General features: G+C 38.1%; 1 protein-coding gene across 4 annotated transcripts in view; it reads left to right on the top strand.

The window, feature by feature from the left end:
* OMA1 (OMA1 zinc metallopeptidase) overlaps positions 1-18,018 on the top strand; it is a 91,389-nt gene extending 73,371 nt beyond the window's left edge. For all 4 annotated transcript variants that reach the window (XM_059135708.1, XM_059135704.1, XM_059135706.1 and 1 more), the window contains one exon: positions 17,564-18,018. In XM_059135708.1, coding sequence (XP_058991691.1) covers positions 17,564-17,776 — 213 coding nt within the window. In that variant the 3' untranslated portion in view covers positions 17,777-18,018. The remainder of the gene's footprint in view (positions 1-17,563) is intronic.
* The last annotated feature ends 3,208 nt before the right edge of the window (positions 18,019-21,226 follow it).

Genomic DNA, 21,226 nt, shown 5'->3' with positions numbered 1-21,226 from the left:
TGTATTTATTAAAATTCTTAGTTATTTAAATAATTAACTTTTTTTAGACCACTTCAGAAACTATTCAGATTCCAATTCCCATTGCAGTTTATGAAAGGAAATGAAATGAATTAGAGGGAAAACATTTTTAGAGGTAAAATCATGACTTACACAAATATAAGATGAATAGTATCTCATAATAACTCTTATTCTGGGGAAGCCCCCCCCTCCCAGTTTATATTCTTCTAAAGGTAGTTAGGAGAGGAGCAAAATCTTCTCTTGAGGCCACAGGGTTTTATTGCCTTCAACTCAAAATAGTCCACATGCCAAAATGACACATTTTAGGGAGACTTTTTCTGCATCCCTTCAAGGAAAAACATTTAAACCTTTCATGAGTTATTTTGAACTAAAATTATAGATATAAAATAAAAAATGGGGGCACAGAAATGCAGAAATGACAAGACACTGGAGGATAGGGAGGAAAAACATCTTTAAAAGAATTTTTATTATAAATTTTAAAAACACATGTAAAGATAGAGAATAATTTGAATAAGGTAATGAATCCCCATTTTCCACTCACATTCATTAGTATCAACCTTTTTGTATCTTCTCTTATTTTTTCCCATTTGTATTTTAATGTAAATGCCAGACAAGAAGGCTTTCTCCCCAGTTACTCCAATATGATGTATTTTAGAAAGTGTACCATTTTCATCCACAATTATACTACTGTTCCTAAGAAAATTTACAGCAATTCCTTATTAAAAATTAATATCGTATCCTGCCAATTTGCAGAGTTCTCTGTCTCAAAATATAATTTTCCCATTGGTTTATTCAAATCCTGATCTATCAAATGTATGTGTTGCATTTGCTTATTTTGTCTCGAGTCTCTTGACTTCAGAACAGTGCTCCCTCCCTTTTGTTTTGTTTTTAAACATGTCATTGACTTGAATAAATCTAGCCTCACATTCTAGATTTATGTGATTGCTTTTATATGATATCATCTAAATTGTGTAAAAAAACAAAAGTCAACTGAGTAAATTTGAAGACCAAATTGGTTTTATTCTGCAGTTCATGAATTGAGTAGCATCCTTCTAGCAATAGAAAGGAATTCCAAAAAATTGAATAAATTGGGAGATTTTTGTAAGCAGGAAGGGGCTGGGACAGGGAAAGAGGAGTTACTTCATCTTTCTTTGCTTGACTGAAGGGGTCTATCCAGCAGATTACCACACTAAATGCTAAGAGGGAAATTCCAGATTTACTGGCTTAAGATTCCATTCTGAAAGTAGTTGAAACTGCAGTTAGGTTTGCTGTTAAGTCTTGGTTTGGTGATGTGGGGCTTACCCAAGCGAGTCTGTTTTGGGCCTATTATCTCTCTCTCTGTTTTTTTTTTTTTTTTTTTTTTTTTTTTAAACACTTGTTTCTCTGTATACCTGTAAGCAGAAGTTAAATTTTGGCAAGAATATTTTATAGGCAGTGCATCTATGCTTCATACTGTTTCACATCAGGATTCTGCTGATCTGGCTGCTCCACATTTAGTGATGCTTTATTTTGATCAGGGGTTTGGATGATGATGGCCTGACCCTTCCTTTGTCAACATGGTTCACCCTCATCTGGCCAGCAAGTGATTGCAGGGTAATGATTTAGCACTCCGTAAATATCCAGTTTTTCAGCAGCCTGGGAAGTTTTTTTGTTTGTTTGTTTTTTTATTTTATTTTTATTTTTTTATAAATATATAATGTATTTTTATCCCCAGGGGTACAGGTCTGTGAATCACCAGGTTTACACACTTCACAGCACTCAACATGGCAAATAACCTTCCCCAATGTCCATAACCCCACCCCCCCACTCCCAACCCCCTCCCCCCAGCAACCCTCAGTTTGTTTTCTGAGATTAAGAGTCACTTATGGTTTGTCTCCCTCCTGATCCCATCTTGTTTCATTTATTCTTCTCCTACCCCCCTAACCTCCCATGTTGCATCTCTAATTCCTCATATCAGGGAGATCATATGATAGTTGTCTTTCTCCGATTGACTTATTTCACTAAGCATGATACCCTCTAGTTCCATCCATGTTGTCGCAAATGGCAAGATTTCATTTCTTTTGATGGCTGCATAGTATTCCATTGTGTGTATATACCATATCTTTTTTATCCATTCATCTGTTGATGGACATCTAGGTCCTTTCCATAGTTTGGCTATTGTAGACATTGCTGCTATGAACACTCAGGTGCACGTGCCCCTTCAGATCACTACATTTGTATCGTTAGGGTAGATACCCAGTAGTGCAATTGCTGGGTCATAGGGTAGTTCTATTTTCAACTTTTTGAGGAACCTCCATGCTGTTTTCCGGAGCGGTTGCACCAGCATACATTCCCACCAACAGTATAGGAGGGTTCCCCTTTCTCCGCACCCTCGCCAGCATCTGTCATTTCCTGACTTGTTCATTTTAGCCATTCCAACTGGTGGGAGGAGATATCATTGTGGTTTTGATTTGTATTTCCCTGATACCAAGTGATGTGGAGAACTTTTTCATGTGTCTGTTGGCCATCTGGATGTCTTCTTTGCAGAAATGTCTGTTCACGTCTTCTGCCCGTTTCTTGATTGGATTATTTGTTCTTTGGGTGTTGAGTTTGCTAAGTTCTTTATAGATTTTGGACAGTAGCCCGTTATCTGATATGTCGTTTGCAAATATCTTCTGCCATTCTGTCAGTTGTCTTTTGGTTTTGTTAACTGTTTCCTTTGCTGTGCAAAAGCTTTTGATCTTGATGAAATCCCAATAGTTCATTTTTGCCCTTGCTTCCCCTGCCTTTGGTGATATTCCTAGGAAGAAGTTGCTGTGGCTGGGGTCGAAGAGGTTGCTGCCTGTGTTCTCCTCAAGGATTTTGATGGATTCCTTTCTCACATTGAAGTCCTTCATCCATTTTGAGTCTATTTTCATGTGTAGTGTAAGGAAATGGTCCAATTTTATTTTTCTGCATGTGGCTGTCCAATTTTCCCAACACCATTTGTTTAAGAGGCTGTTTCTTTTCCATTGGATGTTCATTCCTGCTTTGTCGAAGATTAGTTGACCGTAGAATTGAGGGTCTATTTCTGGGCTCTCTATTCTGTTCCATTGATCTATGTGTCTGTTTTTGTGCCAGTACCATGCTGTCTTGATGATGACAGCTTTGTAATAGAGCTTGAAGTCCAGAATTGTGATGCCACAAACTTTGGCTTTCTTTTTCAATATTCCTTTGGCTGTTTGAGGTCTTTTATGGTTCCATATAAATTTTAGTATTATTTGTTCCATTTCTTTGAAAAAAATGGGTGGAATTTTGATAGGGATTGCATTAAATGTGTAGATTGCTTTAGGTAGCATGGACATCTTCACAATATTTGTTCTTCCAATCCAGGAGCATGGAACATTTTTCCATTTCTTTGTGTCTTCCTCAATTTCTTTCATGAGTACTTTATAGTTTTCTGAGTATAGATTCTTAGCCTCTTTGGTTAGGTTTATTCCTAGGTATCTTATAGTTTTGGGTACAGTTGTAAATGGGATTTACTCCTTAATTTCTCTTTCTTCTGTCTTGGTGGTGGTGTAGAGAAATGCAACTGTTTTCTGTGCATTGATTTTATATCCTGATACTTTACTAAATTCCTGTACAAGTTCTAGCAGTTTGGAGTGGAGTCTTTTGGGTTTCCACATACAGTATCATATCATCTGCGAAGAGTGAGAGTTTGACTTCTTCTCTGCCAATTTGGATGCCTTTAATTTCTTTTTGTTGTCTGACTGCTGAGGCTAGGACTTCTAGTACTATGTTGAATAGCAGTGGTAATAATGGACATCCCTGCCGTGTTCCTGACCTTAGCAGAAAAGCTTTCAGTTTTTCTCCATTGAGAATGATATTTGCAGTGGGTTTTTCATAGATGACTTTGATGATATTGAGGTATGTGCCCTCTCTCCCTACACTTTGAAGAGTTTTGATCAGGAAGGGATGCTGTACTTTATCAAATGCTTTTTCAGCATCTATTGAGAGTATCATATGGTTCTTCTTCTTTCTTTTATTAATGTGTTGTATCACATTGATTGATTTGCAGATGTTGAACCAAACTTGCAGCCCTAGAGTAAATCCCACCTGGTCATGGTGAATAATCCTTTTAATGTACTGTTGAATCCTATTGACTAGTATTTTGATGAGAATTTTGCATCTGTGTTCATCAAGGATATTGGTCTGTAATTCTCTTTATTGATGGGATCTTTGTCTGATTTTGGGATCAAGTTGATGCTGGCCTCATAAAATGAGTTTGGAAGTTTTCCATATATATATATATATATATGTATATATATATATATATGAACAGTTTCAGGAGAATAGGAATTAGTTCTTGAAATGTTTGGTAGAATTCCCCTGGGAAGCCGTCTGGCCCTGGGCTTTTTTTTGTTTGGAGATTTTTGATGACTGTTTCAATCTCCTTACTGGTTATGGGTCTGTTCAGGTTTTCTATTTCTTCCTGGTTCAGATGTGATAGTTTATATGTCTCTAGGAATGCATCCATCTCTTCCAGATTGTCAAATTTGTTGGCGTAGAGTTGCTCATGGTATGTTCTTATAATTGTTTGTATTTCTTTGGTGTTGGTTGTGATCTCTCCTCTTTCATTCATGATTTTATTTATTTGGGTCCTGTTTCTTTTCTTTTTGATGAGTCTGGCCAAGTTTTATCAATCTTAATTAATTCTTTCAAAGGACCAGCTCCTAGTTTCTTTTATTTGTTCTGTTGTTTTTTTTTTGGTTTCTATTTCATTGATTTCTGCTCTGATCTGTATTATTTCTCTTTTCCCGCTGGGTTTAGGGTTTCTTTCTTGTTCTTTCTCCAGCTCCTTTAGGTGTAGGGTTAGGTTGTATATTTGAGACCTTTCTTGTTTCTTGAGAAAGGCTTGTACCACTATATATTTTCCTCTCAGGACCGCCTTTGCTGTGTCCCACAGATTTAGAACCGTTGTGTTTTCATTGTCATTTGTTTCCATGAATTTTTTAAATTCTTCTTTAATTTCCTGGTTGACCCATTCATTGTTTAGAAGGATGCTGTTTAGTCTCCATGTATTTGTATTCTTTCCAAATTTCCTCTTGTGATTGAGTTCTAGCTTCAGAGCATTGTGGTCTGAAAGTATGCAGGGAATGATCCCAATCTTTTGATACGGGTTGAGATCTGATTTATGACCCAGGATGTGGTCTGTTCTGGAGAATGTTCCATGTGTACTAGAGAAGAATGTGTATTCTGTTGCTTTGGGATGAAATGTTCTGAATATATCTGTGATGTCCATCTGGTCCATTGTGTCATTTAAGGCCTTTATTTCCTTGTTGATCTTTTGCTTGGATGATCTGTCCATTTCAGTGAGGGGAGTGTTAAAGTCCCCTACTATTATTGTATTATTGTTGATGTGTTTCTTTGATTTTGTTATTAATTGGTTTATATAGTTGGCTGCTCCCACCTTAGGGGCATAGATATTTAAAATTGTTAGATCTTCTTGTTGGACAGACCCTTTGAGTATGGTATAGTGTCCTTCCTCATCTCTTATTATTGTCTTTGGCTTAAAATCTAATTGATCTGATATAAGGATTGCCACCCTAGTTTTCTTCTGATGTCCATTAGCATGGTAAATTGTTTTCCACCCCCTCACTTTAAATCTGAAGGTGTCTTTGGGTCTAAAATGAGTTTCTTACAGGCAACATATTGATGGGTTTTGTTTTTTTATCCATTCTGATACCCTTTGTCTTTGGATTGGGGCATTTATTTTATTTTATTTTATTTTTTTTTTTTTTAAGATTTTATTTATTTATTTGACAGAGAGAAATCACAAGTAGGTAGAGAGGCAGGCAGAGAGAGAGAGGAGGAAGCAGGCTCCCTGCCGAGCAGAGAGCCCGATGCGGGACTCGATCCCAGGACCCTGAGATCATGACCTGAGCCGAAGGCAGCGGCTTAACCACTGAGCCACCCAGGCGCCCCTGGATTGGGGCATTTAGCCCATTAACATTCAGGGTAACTATTGAGAGATATGAATTTAGTGCCATTGTATTGCCTGTAAGGTGATTGTTACTGTATATTGTCCCTGTTCCTTTCTGATCTACTACTTTTAGGCTTCTTTTTGCTTTGAGGACCTCTTTCAATATTTCCTGTTGAGCTGGTTTGGTGTTTGCAAATTCTTTCAATTTATGTTTGCCTGGAAGCTTTTTACCTCTCCTTCTATTTTCAATGATAATTTAGATGGATATAGGATTCTTGGCTGCATGTTTTTCTCGCTTAGTGCTCTGAATATCTCATGCCAGTTCTTTCTGGCTTGCCAGGTCTCTGTGGATAAGTATGCTGCCAATCTAATATTTTTACCATTGTATGTTACAGACTTCTTTTCCCAGGCTGCTTTCAGGATTTTCTCTTTGTCACTAAGACTTGTAAATTTTACTATTAAGTGACAGGGTGTGGACCTATTCTTGTTGATTTTGAGAAGGGTTCTCTGCACCTCCTGGATTTTGGTGCTTGTTCCCTTTGCCATATTATGGAAATTCTCTACAATAATTCTCTCCAATATACCTTCTGCTCCCCTCTCTCTTTTTTCTTCTTCTGGAATCCCAATTATTCTAATGTTGTTTCGTCTTGTGGTGTCACTTATCTCTCGAATTCTCCCCTCGTGGTCCAGTAGCTGTTTGTCCCTCATTTGCTCAGCTTTTTTATTCTCTGTCATTTGGTTTTCTATATCACTAATTCTTTCTTCTGCCTCATTTATCCTAGCAGTAAGAGCCTCCATTTTTTATTGTGCCTCATTAATAGCTTTTTTAAATTTCAACTTGGTTAGGTTTTAGTTCTCTTATTTCTCCAGAAAGGGCTTTTATATCCCCCAAGAGGGTTTCTCTAATATCTTCCATGCCTTTTTCGAGCCCGGTTAGAACCTTGAAAACCGTCATTCTGAACTTTAGAGCTGACATATTACCAATGTCTCTATTGATTAGGTCCATAGCCTTCAGTACTGCCTCTTGTTCTTTTTTTTTTTTTTTTTTGTGGTGAGTTTTTCTGCCTTGTCATTTTGTCCAGATAAGAGTATATGAAGGAGCAAATAAACTACTAAATGGGTGGCAAAGACCCCAGGAAAATGCGCTTTAACCAAATTAGAAGACACCCCAAATCATGGGGGGAGAAAGGGGATAAAAAGAAGTGAAAAAAAAATTAGAAGAAGAAAACATAAAAAAGAAAAAATATATATATGTGTATATTGGGTAAACTAGTTAAAAAAACGTTAGAAAAGGGTAAAAGTTTAAAAAAAATTAGCAGAAGAAAAAAAATTAAATTAAAAAAATTAAATTAACTGCAAGACTAATGAATCATGGGGAGAAAGCCATGAGTTCCGTGCTTTGCTTTTTCCTCCTCTGGAATTCTGCTGCTCTCCTTGGTAGGTGAACTTGGTCTTGGCTGGATTTCTTGTTGATCTTCTGCAGGATGGGCCTGTTGTAGTGATTCTCAAGTGTCTTTGCCCAAGGCGGAATCCCACGGCCCTTACCAGGGGCCAGACTAAGTAATCCTCTGGGGTTCTCTTTTGGGAACTTTTGTTCCCTAAAAGCTTTCCGTAGAGTTCCAGAGGACGGGAATGAAAATGGCGGCCTCCTTATCTCTGGCCCAGAGGAACCGAGAGCTCGGGGCCCCACTCTTCACTGCATCCTGAGAGAAAAGTGCCTAATTGCTCCCGTCTCCCTGGCCTCCAGCTGCGCTCCGAGCTCACCCAGCCTGTGACCAGTTCAAGGTAACCCCGAGCTGAGAGCTCACTCCTTGGCTCTGCCTCTGTAGCTGGCTTCCCCGGTCTAAAACTGCGAGCTCTGCGACACCTCAGACACCCCCAATCCTTCTGTGACCCTGCGGTACCTGGGGCCACACTGACCCCATGTGGGCTTCACCCCGGTTTAGCCTCTGGAGCGATGTCCCTCAATGGAGCAGACTTTTGAAAGTCCTGATTTAGTGCTCCATTGCTCTGCCGCTTGCCTGGAGCTGGCGCTTTCCCCTGCGGTGTATCTTCTGGGAAGTTTTTTTGATTGACCGGAACTGTCATTGTCCTCTGACTCAAAAGGCTAACCTATGTGTGTGTCTTCAGGAGGAATCTATATAGAACAGTGAAGAAGGAACTCAGACCAGTCAAATGAAATCTAATGGAAAAAAAGATGTTACATCCACATTTTCTCCCATTCAAGAGTAGACTTAAGAGGTAGATAAAAGAGATTTTTAAAAAATCAGAATGATGATGAGTACATAAGAGTTGAAAAGAAAAACGATCATAGGTATTGTATTTAAAAGACATTTTGTGTATGAGTGTCCTTAACTAATAACACCACAAGGACCCTCTTCTAAACTAAATCTTCAAAATCTACAACAAAAAGCCTCTGGAATGCCCATTTTCTTCCAATAAGATAAGCTTCAAAGAGTAGAGAAATGTAAAAAAACAAATCTCAGATATATAAAAGCTTTCCTACATGGAAGAGGACAGCCTAGGTGGCCCCTGAAGCTGGCATGAGAAGGCTGATTTAACTATGCTGAAAGTGACAGAAGAAGAAAGAATGACTTTACAAATGTAAGATACATCCGTTCCAGAAAATTGCTAAACTTGTGAATACAGCAGACAAGCTGTAAAACTTTCAGTGGAGGCTGTGAAGAACAAAATTGATGCCCCAGAGCAAAGACTCATTGATGCTGGAGATAAAGGAACATAGCACAGCCAAATTAAAACACCCAAAGCTAAAATAAAGTCCGAAAAATGGAAGAACACCGAAAAGACATGAAATCAAGCTACACAGAACAATAGAAAGCAGCAGTACCTTCATTTATGTCTTAATTTCTTTGGCTATGGTTTCTATAACACATTTGATTTAGATAACATTTCTCAAGATGGGTTTTTAGAACCTCAGAGCATCATGCCTGAGATGCCCCGAAATGACAATGCTTAGATATTTAAATCTGCCAAGTGTTTAATCTTCACTGCAAAAATAGGATTTTGTAAGCTGCCAAGTGTAAAGAGAAAATATAAAGATGGATATGAGTAAGAATGATTTTAGATTTTACCTTTTACATTTTGGAGAAGTGTTAGAGTTTAGGGGAAAAGAAATAAAACAAAACATTGGAAATAATACACTTTGGTATGCATCTAGCCAAACCCACTTTTTTTTCTTTTAAGATAGAAGATCCCTTAATTAATATATGGAACAGATAGAACAATATATCAGTGAAGTACTTAGTGTCTAGAGTTCTCTTTCCAGAATTCATGGATGATCAAAAATTGGATAGAATTTATAGTTTAGTCTGTTTATGTATGATTGTGATTCTAGCTTGCACTGTATTCTTAGAAAACCATAGATAAAGTAAGGAACTAATAAAGAATTGAGTTGAAAGTATGATAAATAAGATTCAACTGACACAAAAAACTACATGCTAGGAAAAAGATGTATTTTTTTCCCAAATGTACATACATCTTTCAGAAAAATATTGGTCATTAACTTGGACAAAAACATGTATACTTAATATAAAAATGTTACGGTTTGATTATCAGAATATTAAAAATTAATATAACAAAAATTAAAATATGGGCAGCCCATGAAAATTAAAATTTTTATATGTATAAGACAAGAAAGAAATCCATAGCAATATGAAGATGCCTTAAAATTTAAAAAAGATTCGTAATGGTTTTGTCTTTTCATGGATTGCTGTCAAACCTATATGTAAGAAAAAAACAACAACTTTACTAATTTAAATGTCTATATTAGAAAAGAGAAAGGAAATTGAGACATGTAATATGCCCTAGACAGGGAAAATAAAATTAAGCAGGAATAAACAAAATTATAATAGTTGATTGTTTCGGAAATTTTGTCAAAGTGAAAATTATCAAATCGGTTAGTTAGACACTAAGAGTAAAAGGTAAATAGGATCAGGAGAAGAGCTACAATAATTTTCATGCAGGAAAACCAAAATACTTGAGAGAATGTTATTTTTAGGTAGGTGATGTTAATTAATGGCTCAGGTCAAAATTAGAAGTAATTAAAGTATATACATGCATGAGTGTGTGTATGTGAGAGAGAACTGCCAAAGTGGGTACAGCTAGAAGTAGAAATTGTAGCTAGAATGTCCCTCCTCAAATTAGTTTTTGAAGGAAAAGGTAAGGTTTACATAATTAAATCAAATAAATGAAAACAACTGTATCAGCAACCCAAAGTCATAACACATTAGCAAAGAAAAGAGCGTCTAGCCCTGATGGGGATTTACTTGGAGAATTTTTTGAAAGTTTAAAGAACAGTTATTTGATGAATAATTAACTCTAGCTTCAAAATATAGAAAGGGATATTGTTAATTATCTGATTCATCCTATGAACATTTTGTTTTGATGAATTGATAAAAATACCACCTTTAACAGAATTTATAGACTGGGGCCATTAACCAGCAAACTATACAGTACTAGGTAATAATAATTATTTACTTGGAGCAAGTAAATTATCCTCAGATACATGGGTAGCGTAATAAAAGCAGTGCTGTTAACACAGAGGAAGGAACTCAAGACTCATTTCTGATTCCTTCTCTATATCCTACCCACAAGAAGATCTTGTTTACTGCCCCTTCCCCACTACCATCATCCCTCATCTGAATTAACTGCGGTCATCTCATATTTTAATCTCCCTCTTCCGTTTTTCACCTCATCCCCTAACAACAGCCTGTTTGCAGTACAATAGCCAGAACCATCTTTTAAATGTCATTTCCCGGTGTAAAACCTTTTAGTGGCATCTCTCGAATTCAGGATAAATATCCAAATTCCCCTCTGTCTTTAAGTCAGGAAATTTGGCCACTGCTTCCTTCTTCAACTTTTTTCCATGTCCCTCTCCTCCAGGTTTTCCTTGATTGCAGGTATTTCACACTGAGCCGGTTTCCTCATCACCGCTCCTCTACTTGCTGACTTCTCTGCTGAAATATTCTTCCTCAGCTCTTTTTACCCAAATGCCATCTCTCTTCGGAAGCTTTCCTTGATTCCTCCCATCTCAAATAGCCCTTCTTCCATGTAGTCATGCTCTAACACAATACATGATTTTGTCTCTTCATGTACTTAAGTACAATGATCTTGTTTGCTTATTTATTGTCTGTCTCCTCCTCTAAGAATGTAAGGCCCTTGGCTTACTGCTGTCTCCCTAGTGCCTGTGACAGTTTCTGAGATGCTTGATGAATATTTGTTACATGATTGCATGATAGGTCATAAAGCAAGAGAAGTAAAATAATACTGGGTTAAAAATAGGAAAACTGGGCAATGAATGCAGTTGAGTAGTGGTTACATTCCCTCATGGAAATTTAGCGTGTAGCAAACTACACACTAAACAGTTGATTATTAGAAAAGGTTGCTTATAGGAAGTAGTATAAAAATAGCAGTGGTCTTGGGAGCTTTGGGTTTTAGTTCTGATTCACCCACCTAACTTTGAAGAAGTTACCTAATCTAACCTTTAGGTTTTTCACCTGCAAAATTGCGATAACAGCATTTCCTGGCTGTTTGATGTGCATACGTGAGTGTTTCTATGGGTAAGGTCCTGCCTCCTTCCCTCTTTCCTTCCTTCCCTGTCTTATAAGACATTTTAATGCTAAACATTCTACATTGGGCCAAGATTTCAAAAGTGCTTCATACTATTTTACCATTTGAGACAACATAAGTAAAATACCTGGCATAGTTGAAGGCACGTAGAAAGTGAACAGTATATGTTCATTTCTTTCACTTCTAGTGGGAATCTGTAGGCTAGCCAATTCCATATTTAATTCCAGTCTTCCTTCAGATTCTTAGAACTGTATGTTTTTGCTATTAGAGTACATTCTTGTTTTCCTAGACTCTCAACTCTTAAGAGTGTTTTCCCTATGACATTTATCATAATGATTTATTCAAAGCTTGTGTTCTATAGGTGTTTCTTTAAAATTCAGCATGCATTTATTAAGTACCTGCTATGTTCAGTGCGTAAAGTTAAATTGCAGAAAATAAAGGCAATGGAAAGGCATATTCTAGTTGTATAGTGTGAAAATATTGCTCACTTTTGAAGAGATATTTAATAGGTTCTTTTTTTTTTTTTTTTTGCCTGGTTAAAAAGTATCATTTATTTGTTAGCATCTTTTTTTAAAATTTAAATTCAATAACCAGCATATAGTACAACATTAGTTTTTGATGTAGTGTTCAGTGAATCATTAATTGTATATAACCCCCAGTACTCATCACATCGCGTGCCCTCATTAATACCCATCACCCAGTTACCCCAGCCCCCGACCCATCTTCCTTTTCACAACCCTTAGTTTGTTTCTCAGGGTCAGGAGTCTCTCATGGTTTGTCTCCCTCTCTGATTTCTTCCCATTCAGTTTTCCCTCTCTTCCCATATGGTCCTCTGTACTGTTTCTTATATTCCACATATGAGTGAAACCATATGATAATTGTCTTTCTCTGATTGACTTATTTCACTTAGCATAATACCCTAATAAGTGCATTTAATAAGATAGATCTGAATTTATAAAAATAAAAGATGTTGACACCCTGAAGTGTAATAAAATAAATGTGGAAAGGAAAGTAAAAAATAAAATTACCAACATATGTGATAAAATCTTTCTATGGAAAATAGATGAAGATTTGATAGAAGTGTGTAAGGTCTGTAATATAATTTTGTTTTGATAGGTAGTTGGAGGAGAGAAACAATTAAAACATGTAGAAATATGAGGAGAAAACCTTTATGAAGAATATATAGGAAGGGAACATAGCTTAGACATCTCAAGGACTTTTTTTAAGTAAAAGATTTACTTAAGAAAGTGTGGTGCAAAAAATAATTAGTGCAAAAGCATTATAGTCTAAAAGCATCAAAAACAAAAACAACAGAAGTGGGTTCTAATCCCTTTTTTTCTAAGTCTTTTTACTTCTATGCCTCCTTAATTTTTTAAATTTATATTTATTAATTTTTTAAGATATTTTTAAAAATTTATTTAGTTGACAGAGATCACAAGTAGGCAGAGAGGCAGGCAGAGAAAGAGAGGAGGAAGCAGCTTCCCTGTGAGCAGAGAGCCTGATGTGGGGCTCAATCCCAGGATCCTGAGACCATGACATGAGCTGAAGGCAGAGACTTTAATCTACTGAGCTACCCAGGTACTTCCTTTTCAGAGTATTTTTTTTTTTTTTTAAGATTCTATTTATTTATTTTTCAAAGGGAGAGCGAGAGCGAGCACAGGCAGACAGAGTGGAAGGCAGAGTCAGAGGGAGAAGCAGATTCCCCACAGAGCAAGGAGCCCGATGTGGGACTCGATCCCAGGACGCTGGGATCATGACCTGCGCCGAAGGCAGCTGCTCAACCAACCGAGCCACCCAGGCGTCCCCTTTTCAGACTATTTTTAAGAGCAGTTTTAGGTTCACAATAAAATTTCACAGAGGGTACAGGAGAAACATCTGATATACCCCTTGCCTCTGCTCCATTTCCCCCACTATATCAAAGTCCTGTAGTAGAGTGCTGCATTTATTACAAAAGATGAACCTACACCAACCCATCTTTATGACCCGAAGTCCCTAATTTATATTAGGTTCACTTTTGGTGTAGATTCTGTGGGTCTTGACAAATATATAATGACTTGTATTCGTCACTACAGTGTCACACAGAGTAGTCTCATTGCCCTAAAAATACTCTGCCTATTCATCCCTTTTTCCTTGATTAGCCCTGACAACCATGGATCTTTTTAGTATCTCCCATAGCTTGCCTTTTCCAAAATGTTATGTATGTAGTAGGAATCATACACTATATAGCTTTTTTAGATAGATTTTTTTTTTTTTGCTTAAAAATATGCGTTTAAGTTTCCTGCATGTATTTTTTTGATAGATCATTTCTTCTTTGCAGTCAATAATATTCCATTGTCTAGATGTAACACAGATTATTCATCCATTCACCTACTGAAGGACATTTGGTTGCTCCCAAGTTTGGGCAGTTATGAATAAAGCTGCAGTAAACATTTGCCAAGCAATTTTTTGTTCCCTGCCAGTCACAACCTCTCTGGGGTTCAATTTCCTTCATCTCTAAATTGTAGCTGATGATTTATAAGGGTTCTGAGGTTGGAAATGATATGGTTATCTAGAAAACAGTCATGAAATCTTATGTTATACTGATTATGAATAACTTAGGTAGGCCTGTATGCTGAAGACATAAGTTGGTAAAGCCTTTCTGATAGAAAGCAGTCTGGTCCTATAGAAACTAAAATTATACTCTGTTCAGATCGTTCTATTTTGGAGGGTGTACTTCAAGTAACCCAAATGGATGTTATAACATTTTTTCTTTAAGTGAAGATTTTCATAGTGTAGTTAATTTTTTAAAAAAATGTTTAAAGATTTTATTTATTTCTTTGAGAGAGAGAGAAGGAGTGGTGGGGAGGGGCAGAAGGAGAAGCAGGCTCTCTACTGAGCAGAGAGCTCATGTGGGGCTTGATCCCAGGACCCTGAGATCATGACCTGAGCCAAAGGCAGATGCTTAACCCACTGAGCCACCCTGGTGTCCCTATAGGGCAATTTATTAAAGCTAAATAAGATAAAACAAAACAATGGAAGCAATTCAAGTGCCCAGAAATGAGGAAATGCCAAGTAAATTGTGTGAGGGCAGGGATCATGACTATTTATTAAGACTAATGTGTGCCGAGCACCTCACTCAGTGTGGTGTTCTAAATATTGGCTGAATGTAAAAATACTGAAGAAAGAACTTAGGGGAGAGAGAAGATTCGATGGCATTCTGCTTTTCCCTTCATTTGCTGCTTCGCATCTCTCTTTGCTCCACTCAGCTGTACTAGCTGTTACCTGCCGGACTCCACACTTGCCCCTTCAGTGACCCCAGGAAACGTCTTAGGTATGTGATGTAGTGGCCATCACATAGCAGCTTCTCCTTGGAAAAGGACATCACCACGGCTGTGGAGGAGTTAAAACAGAGCAGCCTGTGTGTCCCCATTTTGCCAGGGCAGTCTCAGTCTGTGCCTGATGTCTCAGTGTAAAGCTTAGGAGCAGCTCCACGCGCAAAGGTAGCTGGGTTCAGATAGTAGGGTGCCATTTAGCTGAGGCTCTTTCTGTTGACTTCAGAGCTAGAGTTGTGAAACATTTTCTTGATTTTCCAGTTCAGTTTACTTTAATGAACTTTTTCTTTTAAAGCTCAATGGATGATTGTGAGCTGCAAAGAAAATCAGATAAGGCCCTGTCACCACAGAATTTTCCTTTAATGCTTTTCCTCGATAGTTTATCTTGGTAACCCCTAGCCTCCTTCAGAATCAGGTGTTCCTACATCCAGGCTCCTTCTATCACCTCATCCTTTTAGAAGACATTTTTCTGGCTTGCTTCTGGCTGCATGCCTTCCTTTCCTGTGGAACTTAAAGGAATATTCCTAAGAACCTGTGCCCCTACCACATGGCACTCTGGGTATTTGGGATAATGGAATTCCTTGCCCAAACACATTTGAGCCTACTTCTGGGGACTTGTGGATCTCTTCCCTTGGATATATGCACACAAGGCCCCTCTCAGTGCCCGCTAAGCCAGGGATGGGAGGAGACGGGAGTGGATGGCAGATTAGGGACAGGAGGTAGGCAGACTTGCTGCAACCTTATACATTGCAATTCAAGAATCTAATTTTTACCTGGACTTCAGGGTCATTTTGAATGTGTATTCCTCAAAGTAGTGGTTTATTAGCTTGACTTACCACTTTTAGATATTTAAACACATGGTATCTGAGCTTCCATTTACATTCTTGCCATGGACCCCACAAATATCGGGAGTAGGCCCACTCACGGTAAAACCTAAAATCCTTACCATGACACAAGACATCCTATATAATCTGCTCCTGCCCCTGCCCTGCTTGGCTCCAGCTGTGTTAGATTCCTCACTGCTCCAGAACAGCATAGGTGTGCTTCTGTGTCAGGTCCTTGCACTCCCCGCTGCTGCTTCTCGGAATGTTCTTCTTCCAGATATCCATGTGACCTCATGTCTTTCAGGTCTCCCCGACTCCCCCTCTCCTCCCTGTGGCTGCCTTCAAGCAGCACCCCCTCCCCACCACCATCATTACTTTATCAGTGAGACCTCCCCAGGCTAATCTTTCCTGAATTTTATTATCCCCACAAACAATGACTGTCTCCTTCCCTGCTTTACTTACTTCCCTTAACATGCATCACTATAAAAAAGTTAGAAGTAATAAAAAATTAAACTAGGTCCCTTCCTAAATATCTTTCTTTTAACTCCTCCTTAGATATAAAATGTTTTTTCCTTAAAAATTTTCTATTTTAGGGGCGCCTGGGTGGCTCAGTGGGTTAAAGCCTCTGCCTTCAGCTCAGGTCATGATCCCAGGGTCTGGGATTGAGCCCCCCATTGGGCTCTCTGCTCAGGGGGGAGCCTGCTTCCTCCTGTTTCTCTCTCTGCCCACCTCTGCCTACTTGTGATCTCTGTCTGTCAAATAAATAAATAAAATCTTTAAAAAATTTTTTTTCTATTTTATTTTTTGTGTTTTAAAGTCATTTATGTAGCCACTTTAAAGGATAACCTAGATCTCCTAGTCTACTTTTTTAAAGCTGCAGTCCCCCTATTGTCATACCCTCAATTTTTTAAGGGTAACCATTTTCAGCTCTCTTAAATGATTCTTTTAATATTTCCCACCATATCTACATAACAAACATACTTCTATTGCTACTTCCTAGCTTTTCAATTTTAGGCATTACCAATCTACTTTCTCCTGTAAAGAATGAGAACTAAGGTTTCCTTTATCATTGGCATGCGTGCACGCGTGCACGCACACACACACACACGATCCAACTCTCCCTCTTCCCAGTATGAGTTGTGATTTGGGGTAGGTCAAGATTCATTGCTTTTTGAACTGTAAACACCAGTCATAGCTGAGCCATGTTGTAGATTATGATTACTTTTCCTCTAGTACTTTATTCTTCCTGGAATTAAAAATTATGATGGTTTTGATTTGCTTCCTTTTCTGAGTTATTAGCATCAGTGCTCCCTCAGACTGCCCTAGTTATATGTGTCTTCTTTCAGTATGTTCCCACCTTTGGTTTTTTTTTTTTTTTTTTTTAATTTTACTTTATTTTTTCAGTGTTCCAAGATATCCAAGCTCCAAGTGTGGGTTATGTACCACACCCAGTGCTCCATGCAGTTGTGCCCTCCATAATACCCACTTCTGTATGCTATTGTTTTCTATTGAGTCCTCAGATCTTTTAAAATCTGGATGGGTGTTCTCACAGGCCCCATTTGACTGAAATCATAGAGACACCTCTAAAAAGGCTTGCCTATAAGACATTTGGCAGTCACTGCAGATAGAGTTGTTTGTTTCAAATACTTACTCTGTGAACAAACAATGAAAATATAACTCTGTAATAAATTTCTGTATGGTTCTCTTCCATATGTTATGATTAAGATACCTTTTATTTCAAAAATACAGAATGTATTTTTATATTTCATTGTTTTACAAAGAGCATTTTATTTAAATAAATATATATGTTTTGTATATATATTTTGTTTAAAATAAATAAATTTAAATAAAAAATATTGTACTGTATTCTTTATTTATAGGCTCTTAAAATTAGAGAGATCTGTAATTGCCCACCACTTTCTGGACCAGACCCTCGATTACTCTTCAAACTCAGCATGAAGCATTTCCTGGAAGAATCGGAGAAAGAAGACCTAAAAGTCACTGCCGAGAAACAGAAAATGGATACTCTCACCATTCAACAACAGAAACAAATACCCTTAACATATATAGTTGAGAAAAGAACTAGCAGTTGAATTAAAATTTATGAGACACGGGATATATGAAGAATGCAGCGGTCCTTACCATTTTTATGTTATTTTTTTAAAAAATGATGTTTGAAATTTAAAAAATGTATATTCAGGGTCAAATCATGCATATTACAAGTATAATCTAAATTCTTCTAGGTATTTTCATGAAATATTGATGTATTTTAATCTATTTTAAAGTATCTTCAATGAGGAAAGTGTCACAGAATAAATTTATATTACACATTTTACTTTGTCTCATACTTGCTTTTCATTTGGAAGGCAGACCTCTAGTGGATGAGAAATCAGAATGTGCAATAATTCTTAATGTGGAGAGAGTTCCAGCCGAGCCTAAACTGGGGTTCAGAGTCTGGGTGCTTATGATGAACTGGGAAACTGACAATCTGAAGCATGTGTTTGCAGGAACTGATTTGCTCTGGGATAGGATTATGTGGAATAGGGGACCTTGGAATGGAGAATTTCCTGGTCCTCGCATAGGGACTCTGAGGGGAAAAGGGTTACACAGGCAGAAGCTAATGAAGCTGTTTTCATAGGAGGCAAAAGTAGTGCTCGTTGTGGTCCAGGTGACAAAGTACAAAACAAAATGGTAAGGGAGGGTCACTTCCTTACAGGTCCAGTGTGCTGCTGATGTTCTGAGGTCATCTTGGCTCCTTCACAATAGAAAGTTGTGTCATCTTGGCTCCTTCACAATATTATGATTTGGGAATTTTGGGAGTTCGCAGGGAAGGCATCCACCCTGTACTCACTGAGAGGGGCATCTGGAGCAGCCAGAGAAGGTGCCGCCCCCACGTGGACCTTCCTGAGCAGCAGACATCAGCCAAGGGCTGGAAGAAGATGGAACAGGGAGCACAAGGCACATCCCTGGTGATACTCAGAAGTTACTATATTATATTAGTCTGGAAATAAATGTCTAAAATGTACTATTTGTATAAAATTATTTGTACTTCCAAACTGATGAAGTCTAGTGATGTTGCGGTTCTATTCCTGAGAGGGACCTTTTTCTTGAAACACATTATATTACATAGTTTCTTAGAGAATTAAAGGGGAAAGAAACTATCTTTTATTGAGTGTCTTCTCTGAGCTGGGCCCATTTATTCCCAGACTCCATGAAGTAGGTTGCAACAGTTTCCTTTTGCAGGGAGAACCAGGATTTTGGAGAGGTTACATAGTACACCCAGTGCCTCTCAGCTAGAAAGAGTAAACCTAGATCTGTCTTGACTGCACGTCTGTCCATCTCCACAACTTGCAGGTATCTAAAGCTGAGCTCCTAGAGGGAATAAGCACCATTTTCAGGTGTTAGCTTCCTCATGTATGGCTAGTACAGGTAAACATCTAATTATAAAATCAGGATCACTTATCTGTAGGATGGCTTTCCTTCTCTCAGACCCTTCTCTCAAAAACTGCACATGAAAAGCCTGGGTGCAGGTTGGGAGACTACAACCTCTCCCCCTGTCTGTGAAAGCTGGCGATTTCTCATTTTGGATGCGTCCTGACACATTTCCTTAGACATGATATGTACCTGGTTGTTAAGAGAATTTCAGGGACTCTAAATTTTTCAGGCTTACTGAAGATTGCTGGTAAGGAATTTCTTGATCTGCACACAGGACAACACTTGTAAGGAGATTCAGAAGAACTGTTCTCCTTGTTGTTGTTCATACTCCTAGCGATTGCCGTTCTGTCAGAGGCAACTCCATAACATGTAAAGACATTTGGAGAATGTCACCTAGAGGTAAACAGTAAAGCACACTGTTAGATTTCCCTGTAGATTTCATAAGAAAATAGTGTGGAGGCCCTAGTCTATTTTTCCTTCCATCCCATTATCACATGTAATTGTACTATTCGGACTTGCTAGGAAACGTACAAGTTGACATGTCAGAAAAAGCAGAGAAAATATAGAGAGAATAACTTTATAGCGCATATGAAAACAATATTTTTAACCCATGGGATCGATAAATGTTAAAGAAATGTTACATTTTCAGCTCAAGGTTTTAGGGGAAATTAAATGGCAGGTGGCATGTAATATGTATACATATGCTCTAAGTTGTATATGGAAATGACCTCTTCAAGTTCTGCATTTTGTTGCATACCATACTGTCAAGGCTTTTCACGTGGTCAGAGGATTTAGGTGTCATTGGCTAGTTGCTCAGTGGTTAGGAGTGTGATGCCAATAAATAGAGGCACAGATTCAATCAAATCTCTCCTATAATCTGGGTAGTTGTAGGACTGTCCTCTAAACTCAAAGAGAATATGTAGGGGCACCTGGGTGGCTCAGTGGGTTAAGCCTCTGCCTTTGGCCCAGGTCATGATCTCAGGGTTCTGGGATCAAGCTCCACATGGGGCTCTCTGCTCAGCAGGGAGACTGCTTTCCTCTCTCTCTCTCTGCTTACTTGTGATCTCTGTCAACTGAATAAATAATATCTTTAAGAAAAAAAAAAGAATATGTATATTTACTGCTATGTCTCTAGTACCTAATAACTTTTGGCACAATATGGATATTCAGTTAGTATTTTACTGATACCGTACACTCAATATCCTCTGGTTAAAGGATGATGAAAAATAAGAAAGAAAGGCACTTTATGAAATCTCTACCTCTTTGTAGCCATGGGACCCTGGGCAAAGTCACTTCAACTCTCTAACCCTCATTTATTCATTTGTAAATTGGAGATAAGAGATCCCACCTCATAGGTTGACATGATTAAGGCAAATGATATACTGAAAACATTTAGCATAATGCCTAGAGCTCCAAGCATAATAAAAATAGCCACAATTTATTGAATGCTTCCTTGTACCAACCACTGTGCTAAACATTTTTCAAGCACTGTTGAACCTCACATATATATGTGTGATAGATATTCTAGTAGCCCCATTATAGACCAGGAAACTAAAGTCTAGAGGGTTAATGAAACTTGCTCAATGTTAGGCGACATATTTCTTAAGATTATTTTACTTGCAAGAACAGAAAAAAAACAAAAACAGAAACCCTGAAACTCAAGAAAATTTATTGCCTCACCTAACAAAAAAGCCCAGAAGTACACTAGCTTTGGACGTGATTTAGTCCAGAGAGCAGCGGTTCTTTCTCTCTGTGATTTTTCTCAGCTCTGGCTTCACTCTTCCCTGCTGATGTCAAGATGGCTGCCAGCAGCTGCCAGAGCTACATGCTTCATTCACTTCTGGTTGGAAACAGTGGCTCACCTCACAGCTATTCAAACAGAACCTTCATACTAATTGCACCCTCTGAAGAGCAACCCAGAAGCAATGACCAGCACAGGGGATGGGATAATCCTGACTGGCTGGAGCTGAGGATGGTTATAGACAGCACCATTCAAACGAGAGAAAGAATGATGAACCATGAGAGACTATGGACCCCAAGAAACAATCTGGAGGTTTCAGAGGGGAGGAGGTTGGGTGGGTGGAAACGGGGTGATGGCTATTGAGGAA

This window comes from Mustela lutreola, chromosome 10 (genome assembly GCF_030435805.1).
Source record: "Mustela lutreola isolate mMusLut2 chromosome 10, mMusLut2.pri, whole genome shotgun sequence".
In the NCBI taxonomy this organism is placed as follows: Eukaryota; Metazoa; Chordata; class Mammalia; order Carnivora; family Mustelidae; genus Mustela; species Mustela lutreola.
Note: the sequence above shows the minus strand (reverse complement) of the source record. Positions and strands in the feature narration are given on the sequence as shown.